The sequence below is a fragment of the Chinchilla lanigera genome, unplaced genomic scaffold (genome assembly GCF_000276665.1).
Source record: "Chinchilla lanigera isolate Chin_1 unplaced genomic scaffold, ChiLan1.0 scaffold00127, whole genome shotgun sequence".
Taxonomy (NCBI): domain Eukaryota; kingdom Metazoa; phylum Chordata; class Mammalia; order Rodentia; family Chinchillidae; genus Chinchilla; species Chinchilla lanigera.
In genome coordinates this window covers 1,145,794-1,154,666 of record NW_004955528.1, presented here as the reverse complement: position 1 = coordinate 1,154,666, position 8,873 = coordinate 1,145,794, and the positions used below count along the sequence as shown (strand labels likewise).

Sequence of the window (8,873 nt, the reverse complement as noted above, 5' to 3'; positions counted from 1 at the left end):
TGCCTGGCAAGCGCAAGGTCGTGAGTTCGGTTCCTGATACCAAAAAAGAAAAAAAAAAAAAAAAAAAAAAAAAGACTTCAGGGAACAAGTTATTGGGCCGGGGATATAGCTCAGTGGCATAAGTGCTTGCCTGGCAAGTCTGAGGTCATGAGTTCGATTCCCGGTACAAAAAAAAAAAAAGTAAGCAGCTGGAGAGTCCTGGAGGGTGTCAAGAAGACAGAGCTGAGAGATAAAGAGATCATCCTGTCGGTAGTGGTTTTAGAGGGGGCTGGCAAGACCTCTGGGAGGAACACAGGTTAGGAAGGCACGGTGGCAACCCAAGGAACAGACTGTGGCCCAAAGATTAAGAGGCTGGGAAATACTACACACAGGCCAGTTTCTAGGCAGGATGAGGAGGAATGTGGAGGTGCTGTTAACCCCTCTTGAGAGTAGATCATTCTCTGAAGCTTCGAGCTTTCTCCCAGGCAGGCCTCTTGCACACTTTTTGAGTTGCAATACGGCAACTGTTTACCCAGGGTTAAGCAGTACAAAAGATGTTACTATTGACTGCACTGCGTCTGCGTTTAGACAGGCTTTGTTTCAGCTTTGGGCCTGCAGATTTAACTCGTTCAATTAATGGGAAATGTACACCACCAGTCCTCATTGTCCAACCTACCGGCCGAACGGAATTTACTTTCTCTGAGAAAAAGTCCGACCTCGCTTTCTGTAGACTCAGATAACTTTTAAACTTATATTACACCACTAAACCATCTCACCGCAACTTCTAAACACTTTTTCCTGAAGCATTTTTACATTTCTTAACGTTATAAACACACTGTGCCATGACGGAGTTTGCATTTTTCTCACGCAGACAATAGCAAGCAAATAAATACGCAAATATCCAATTATCACCTCCTCCCAGACCCTCTCCTGCTCCACACAGCACCCTCAGCCCTGAGCGCACCGACGGCCACCAGGACCCCCCCCCCAGGGCAGGGGTCTCCCCGGCGAGCGCCTCGGGCAGGGTCCCCTCCATGAGCACCGTGGGACAGAGGCTCCTCTCCGTTCCCGAGCGCGGCCGAGGGAGGTGCCCTATGCAGGACCACTGTGATTCCCGCTCTGGGCTCGAGTGAGGACGCGATGCGTATCTTCCGCCAAGTAAACCCGGAGGAATTTGCTTCCACCCACGGAAGGGAGAGTTCTCGCCCGGCGGCCTTCCTCAGGCTTCTGGGACGCGAGCTTAGCAGGCCGCCGGCCGGGGGACGCCCTCCTCGTCTCAGGCATCAGCACCTCCCCGCCCCGTCTCATCCCGTATGGCCTCACACAAACGACGCTAAAAGAGCTGGGACCTTTGCCTCGGATTTAGTCTAGACGTCGCCATCTCAGCACGAACGCTCTGTGCTCCGACACCTTCACAGCAGCCATCTTGTGCAAAGGCGGCCGACTTCTTTTGACTCTCGCGCCAACCCGTAGAGCAAGGGCGCCTCCGGAGAGTGGTGCGCAAGAACGGAAGTTTGAAACCCTAGCTTCCTGTGACAGCCTGCCCCGCCCCCTTGCAGGAGCGGTCTATTGGCTGCCGGCTCGCGATCTTGTGATCTCGCGAGAGGTGGCTGAGGGGCGGCCGTCGGAGTGTCTGCCCTCACGCTCCCCGCCCCGCCCCCGCTTCGACTGCTGTTTCGCCTCCGCCTCCCTCTGCTTGGCGCCTACCGCCGCCGCCCCTCCCCGGCCCCGGGAGCGGCCGCGGAGTCCCCGCCGCCCACACCGCGTCGCGCGGGAGGCGGGATCAGCACGGTAAGATGGCCGCGACAGGCCCCGGCGACCAGGCCGAGCGGCTCAGGAGGGCCGGGTGGCAGGCCGGGGCCTGGGAGTCGGAGGTCGGAGGTTAGGGGTCGGGGTCAGGCTCCCGACCAGGCTGCCTGCGCTGCGGATTGGGGGCCGGAGGTCAGAGGCCAGGGGTCCGGGGTTGGCGGTGCGGGGTCAGGAGCCGGGGCCGGAGGCCGGCGTCCGCCGTGCTGTCTGCGCTGGGGGCTCACAGGTCGGAGGCCTGAGCGGCCGGGACTTGCGCTTCCGCTGTCCTCTTGTGCCCAGCGCGGCCTCGGCGCGGGCTGGCTCGCTTGGCCGGGTGTGGGCCGGCGGCCAGAGTTTGCAGTGAGGGCGGACGCCGGGCAGGACGGGGTTAAGCTATGGGACGCGTGCGTCTGTCTCTGTGACAGTGATTTGTATAACAAAACTGCGTGCAAGCAGCCTGAACTCGAGGACGTTAGTTACTGCTCGGAATATCTGTCTCTGTTGACCGTGTAACTGCTGGAGTTCGGGGCTGCTGCTTTCTCCGGAAAAACAGGAGTGTTTTTAATAACTTCACTTAGGGCTCCCGAATGGCGCCAGTGCAACTGCCAATTACAAGTGGAAACGGAGAGGAAGGTGCTCGGGAGGGAGGCGGCTTTCAGATCGGTCTTTGGCTTGTCTGTGTCCTGTAAACTGAGTTTGATCCCGGTCAGTTCTGCAGTTGACCTGTGGCGGCGCGAGAAGTATCTGTCCGTGTGACAGCGCCGCCCATTTTTGCGTCGCGCCTTCCTAGTGGCCCTTCAGCAGAGTTTCTGCTGCTGCTGCCTCCCTCTCTGAGTGATCTCTGCAGTGCTGGTGTCCCCCAGCTAATGTGGCCCCTTTTCACTCCGTATCACCACTCTCTCCCTAGATGGTCTTGGCTGAACTCTTGGTTTTAAGTAATCTTGTGTGGGGGCAGGGGTCCCCAGTTGTCCCCAGCGTGGAGCCCATGGCCTGTCATCCAGCTATCTGACTTGCTGTGCTCCTCCAACCTGTTCGGCTCGCAGTCTCCCCTCTTTGTTTGTGGCTCCAGCCTCCAACGCCTCAAGCTTGAAACCTCTGATCTCCGATTGTCCTCATTTCTTTCCTTTCTTTTGTCCTTTCACATTCCGTCCAACAGAGCCATTGACTCTCTGGCCACAGCTTCTTAATGTGGGGTGTTTCTAATTTCTTCTGCTTTCCTCTTAAACTGGAGTGTCTCCTTGCTGGACTTAGCTCTTGCCACCCAACATTTATCCCATTGTAAGCCAGGAAACCAGAAACAACTTTTAATTTTTTTAATTTGTTGAAGCAAATTAGCTTATACTGTGCTGTGTGCAGATGTCCACAATGTATACGCATGTGTCTGGAAGTGTTACAGTCATAGGCAGCTGCGCCTCAGCACCCACCTCCAGAGCCCAGCCAAGTGCTCCTGGAGGTGGTGGAGCTGGCCCTGTGACCTCCACCTTCCCATCCTGCTCGCACAGGTAGCCACCTCCAAGTGTCAAATTTCATGCCTTTATTTAAAAGTACAGAACAAGAACAGTTTTTTCACAGGTATTTATTATTAAGGCACAGACTGTGTAGTTTGTTTTCTGTTTGTTCTTTTCAAAATTCACGCCACACTTGGGCCTCTGCTTTAACATTAGTGTCATTGTATGAATTATCCAGGTGATTCTGTGTGATTTCATTCATTTTTAACTGCTATTTTTAAGCCTACTTGGTGACAAAAACCTGACTTAGTGAAGTCTGATATCCATCCTTCCTTGCACTTAGTGCAAATACAAGCACATTTCAGTGAAGAAATAATAAGCCTTATTATGGAGTGCTGGCCCATGTCCTAGAGAGGCTATCATAAAATATATAGGAATTTATGCCATATCACTTTTGCACAATCTGAAAAGTTTTGAATATCAGAATATACCTGTCCCGAGAGAGTTTGGGACATAGGTTCTGTATGCTGCAGTTGTTTTGTCCATGCTTTTGTTGAATGAACATTGAGATAAGTGGCTTTCATATTTTTTGTCCATCCAAGCAGTGCTTCTGTGAGCAGAGTTGTCTGTGTTTTGTGCACTCTGACTGAGTTTTTCTAAGATACAGATTTAGCGGGACTGGAATAGCTGAGTTATGCAGCTTTACAAAGAATGCTTGACTCCATATCTTTTTTAACACTTGGCACTGTCGGGTTTCTTCATTTTTGTGAGTCTGGTGACATAGGATTGCCTCCTCTATCAAATGTCATAGCTTGCACGTTAGCTTTTAACTTTGCACTTGGCTGCCTTTTGCACTCAGCGGGGAACCATAATGCCTTCCTGGGTTTGTAAGGCCTTTCTTGTTCAAACTCTAGCCAAGCTCTTGGCTGCTTAGTTCTAAGACCTTTAGGTTCTTTGTTGTGTATCCTACAAGGTTGGAGTGCATACAGCCCAACCTTGCAGGTGTTCCCCAAACACACACTTGGGTCTCAGGCCCTTTGTGCTGTTTTCAAGATTAGAAGAATCTTCCATTCCTCCCTCTTCTTTTTTAATTGTTATATGTTGCAATATATAATATTTACATTTGTGGGGGTATTAGCACAGACATAGTCTCTCACTTCTAAGATAGCTGTATTTATTTTTTGAAGTGATCATGATGGGAATAAAATTCTCAACTGATTATTATGTTTTCCTTTAGAAGTAAATCAGAATGAGTTATGCAGAAAAGCCCGATGAAATTACAAAAGATGAATGGATGGAAAAGCTCAATAACTTACATGTCCAGCGAGCAGACATGAATCGTCTCATCATGAACTACCTAGTCACAGGTAACAGTTTGCTAGAAAGATGCCACTGCTTAAACAGAGTTCTTCCTTTTTGTCCAAGTGATGCTTTACTGCTGAAGCTAGATGGTAAAGTTACGTTGTGTTTATACATTATAAAAACAGTGCTTACTTGACAGATTTGTAAATTGTCATGTTAAAGATGGCCTTTTCTGGAGATAAAATAATTATCCCAGGCCTCTGAGACCTAAGGCACAACCTGTTTCTTGGCTTTTGACAGTCAAGATCATTGAGACTGTTTTGAAATGCATTTAAAGACCAAATAATTTATATCTTATGGCCTGATTGGTAAAGTACACTGGCCTATTTCCAAGTGTGCCCACCCCAAAAGAGGGAAGGGAGGAAGGGCAGGAATGTATAGAAGGAGACAACTTTCAGACCCTTCTTTCTCCTTCTATTGGGAGGAAAAAGGTCAGGAGAAAATGTAGGTGTTTTCAGAGTCCAGAGTGCTAACCATTATTAGGTACTTTCAAAAAGCACAAAATGTAAAAACCACCTCCTGTTAATGCTCAGTCCCCCATCCTGAATTAATGTCTGTTAAAATTTTTTAGAGGGGCTGGGGATTTAGCTCAGCGGCACAGCACCTGCCTGGCAAGTGCGAGGTATTGAGTTTGATTCCCGGTACTGGAACCGCCCCCCCCCCCAATTTTTTTTAGAAAGGTGACAAGGTGCCAGTGTAACTAGGCCTACAGTGAGAAGAGGGACATATATGCTTTGATGTTGAAGAGAATCATAGGCTTATACTAAGCGAGGGAATGACAGGTGAAGCCCATGGGAGGTGCAGCAGTCCTCCCATCTAGAAGGCACATCTAGTTTGTCTGCTTCGTCTGAAGTCAGACCTCAGCTCTGGCACTCAGATCTATAATCCCAGTCTTCTTCAAGATACTCACTGACACTGCAATAAAGTATGGTCTTCTTGTTCCTGTGTTATTCTTTTGTTTGTTTGTTTAGTTGGTTGGTTGTTTTTTTTTGTTGTTGTTTTTTTGGTATCAGGAGTAAAACTCAGGACCTCACGCTTCCTAGGCAGGTGCTGTGCTGCTGAGCTACATCCCTGGACCTGTTCCTGTTTGGAGGGCTTACTCTGTAAATCAGAGAGAGCAATACAAGTTTCTAAGAAAGAGATTGATATTGGGGTATTTATAGAGGCAGTTGGACTTTCTAGAGATACAAAAGCTGCAATAATTCCATGCTACCTTTCCTAGCAATGAAAATGGTTTTTATTTTTAGAGGGCTTTAAGGAAGCAGCAGAAAAATTTCGAATGGAATCTGGAATTGAACCAAGTGTGGATCTAGAAACACTTGATGAACGGATCAAGATTCGGGAGATGATTCTGAAGGGTCAGATTCAGGAGGCCATCGCCTTGATCAACAGCCTCCATCCAGAACTCTTGGACACAAATCGGTATCTTTACTTTCATCTGCAGGTGAGTCCCAGCAGAGTAATCTGGTGTGGATGCTCAGTAAGTAAAGATGGTTTGTAATGACTCAGAAATAAGCAGGCTAATTTGCATGAATAGAATATTGTTTTAGTTTGTGTGTGGGCAGGATTTGAGTTAGCTGCTGTTTTATGTATTTTAGAAGCTGCTGTTTAAATGCAAATTTAATAACTTGGAGATGCTAGGAAAGGCATCTCTTTTTTGGGTTATACTTTTTTTTTTTGGCAGTACCAGGGATGGAGCCCAGAGCCTTGTGCATGCTGGGCAAGCGCTCTGTCACTGAGCTATACCTCCAGTCGCATGCAGTGTACTGGTGCCTGGCACCAAGTGCCTGGTGTTGCTGAGCATGTGTCACCTGTGTGTGTACCATCTAAGGTTCTCTGTCTTTGCCATTACCAGCAACAGCATTTGATTGAGCTGATCCGCCAGCGTGAGACTGAGGCAGCACTGGAGTTCGCCCAGACACAGCTGGCAGAGCAGGGCGAGGAAAGCAGAGAGTGCCTCACAGAGATGGAGCGTACACTGGCCCTGCTGGCCTTTGACAGCCCTGAGGAGTCCCCCTTCGGAGACCTTCTCCACATGATGCAGAGGCAAAAGGTAGAGGTCAATAAGAGGAAGACTTCTTTTTACCCTTCATAGGTGTTCAGAGTGGGATTTCCAGGGCGATGGCATGAGTGCTACATTTGTGGTTTGGGGCGAGACCTAGCTTCTGGGCTGGTGGCACTAAATGGTGATAGTGGCAGCACCTTCCTAAATTTTACTCTTATTTTGTCAAGCTGGGAGCATCAGAGTTGTGACTATTAGTACCCAAGCCCGGTGCTAATTTGTCTTAATTATCTTAGCATTCTTCCTGTTTGGAAACTTAGAAAATGGCTATCCTAAGTACTTTTTATATTTTCTTCTGAAACTTTCTCTCCTTGCTGCCACTCCTCGGCAGCTGAATGTGCAGCTCATTGATTGCCCAGGCGCAGATTCCCTTCTCCCACATGCCAGCTCTCTCCTCTCTGAGGACCCTATAGAAGACCCTCACGGGTCCAGCTGGGATGTTTGCTTGAAGCCTGTCAGGAGAGAACCTGCACTGTCCACTGTGCTGGTCTCTGCTCTCTCACAGATCCCTCTGCACTTTGTTCTAGAGGCTTACAGAATTGAACCGACCTGGAGGCTGCATATGACATTTACTGACCAGACTCTAGAAACTGCTGCACTTAGTACCCCCAAAGTGGCTCACAGTTATGGGCTCAATGTTTTAAGTGAATAAGAAACTTCTCACGTTAATTGGTTTCCAAAAATATAAAATGTATATTATTAATAGATTGCTGTATTCTATGTGTGTCGTTGTCTTTATGGGATGTATTTATTTTCCAGGTGTGGAGTGAAGTTAACCAAGCTGTTCTAGATTATGAGAATCGTGAGTCAACACCCAAGCTGGCAAAATTACTGAAACTACTACTTTGGGCTCAGAATGAGCTGGACCAGAAGAAAGTAAAATATCCCAAAATGACAGACCTCAGCAAGGGTGTGATTGAGGAGCCCAAGTAGAGCTGGTGCAGGCAGACCCTGGCGCCCACTGTCACAATGGCACAGGACTTACCTCCCCTCAGACTGTGACTGAAAGATTTTCACTGCAGTAGTGAACCCTCCTCCTTCTTGTACTTTTTTTTTTTTTGGACCCAGAATCTTTTTTTAAAGGGAACGTGTCCCTTTTTATTGTTGGCAAACTCACAGTGAAAGACACTCTTTGGAAGTCTGAGCAGTCTATGCAGTATGGCACACCCTAAGGATTTTGACAGCTTGCTGATTACTGTCTCAGTGCTCCTGGTGTTTGTGGCTCCTGAGGGCTTAGCTTGTCATTGAGTGCTGCATTATTAGGGAATATCAGTTAAACTTACAGCCTCCCACTCAAAAGTATATGAAAAGCACTGACCATTCTTTTGCTTCATGTTATCTTGTAGGCAGACAGTATGTTTTCTTAATTTCCTAAGTCCTGTCAGGCCTTTATCTTCAGTTTTTCCTTACCCTTTGTTTTTCATGTATTTTTTGTTTCATTTTTCATAGGAAAGAATATATAAATTTGTAAATCCTAATTCAAAGATGACTTTTGTGCGAGGGTATTGAGTTTGATTTGTTTTTCCCTTTTGGTCCAAGTTGTGTAGCTTTTGGGGAGATGTGTGTATGAGGGGCGGGGCTGTGTGTTTTTTAATTTTTTAAATATATATTTTGGTGCTGTATGTGAAGAGAGACTTGTTTATAGTAGATCAATGAACCATCTCTTGTAGGCATATTTGTTGAAAATAAAGGTTTCTCTCTGATTTCAAGAATGACCAAAATGGCCTCGAAAAAGCTCTCCCTCATCTCAGGCAATCTCTAGTTCAGGGATTGCTTTCCCTGTGCTCACACAGTGATATCACCTGTCCTTGCAGCTGGAAGAGCCACCTTACCCAGTCCACAAGTTTAGGAGCGCCACAGGCAGCAGGCAGCCCTGGTGCTGATGAGGGATTATGAGCCCAAATTGTGGGGTTGTAGGCATTCCCCACCATCCTCAGCTAAAAACATAATTTAAAAAAAAAACTCCCAAATTTACTACATTTACTTCATAAAACTCCCTTTTCCTCTGACTTGTTTTTATTCTCAACCCTAAGGGAGGAAATGACTCTAAAGGTTGGTCACATCTGAAGAGGATGACTGACTGCTGGAGCCCACTGTGTATAGTAGGTCAGAGTAGCTCTTCTGCACTCCTCAAACCACAAGGGCAGCTGAAGGCTCAGTCTTCACTATGGAGTGGCTTCATAGTGACAGCACCAGTTTCACTGTGTGTTATAGAATGCAGTAAAGACCTATCC

The 8,873-nt window shown here is 47.6% G+C and overlaps 2 protein-coding genes across 4 annotated transcripts in view; one reads left to right on the top strand and one right to left on the bottom strand.

Annotated features, from left to right (window-relative positions):
* Positions 1 to 1,486, bottom strand: part of Dido1 (death inducer-obliterator 1) — a 54,166-nt gene extending 52,680 nt beyond the window's left edge. Inside the window, exon 1 of the mRNA XM_005410007.2 lies at positions 1,329 to 1,486. The gene's annotated coding sequence lies outside the window, so the exon portion shown is untranslated. The remainder of the gene's footprint in view (positions 1 to 1,328) is intronic.
* An 87-nt stretch (positions 1,487 to 1,573) lies between these two features.
* Positions 1,574 to 8,354, top strand: Gid8 (GID complex subunit 8). 3 transcript variants are annotated; one of them, XM_005410002.2, is made up of 5 exons: positions 1,574 to 1,770; positions 4,453 to 4,582; positions 5,825 to 6,021; positions 6,433 to 6,630; positions 7,399 to 8,354. In XM_005410002.2, exons 2-5 carry the CDS (start codon positions 4,465 to 4,467, stop codon positions 7,570 to 7,572), a joined length of 687 nt encoding a protein of 228 aa, XP_005410059.1. In that variant the 5' UTR covers positions 1,574 to 1,770; positions 4,453 to 4,464; the 3' UTR covers positions 7,573 to 8,354. The 3 variants fall into 3 exon arrangements, with proteins under 3 accessions (XP_005410059.1, XP_013362929.1, XP_005410060.1); XM_013507475.1 differs by lacking the exon at positions 7,399 to 8,354 and adding an exon at positions 7,167 to 7,359; XM_005410003.2 differs by lacking the exon at positions 1,574 to 1,770 and adding an exon at positions 1,777 to 1,920.
* The last annotated feature ends 519 nt before the right edge of the window (positions 8,355 to 8,873 follow it).

Bases quoted from the DNA above. Each gene is read 5' to 3' on its own strand.
- Gid8 (XM_005410002.2), top strand. From the start codon at position 4,465: ATGAGTTATGCAGAAAAGCCCGATGAAATTACAAAAGATGAATGGATG. The intron at 4,583-5,824 runs GTAACAGTTTGC...TTTTATTTTTAG, and splicing joins CATGAACTACCTAGTCACAG to AGGGCTTTAAGGAAGCAGCA. The intron at 6,022-6,432 runs GTGAGTCCCAGC...TGCCATTACCAG, and splicing joins ATCTTTACTTTCATCTGCAG to CAACAGCATTTGATTGAGCT.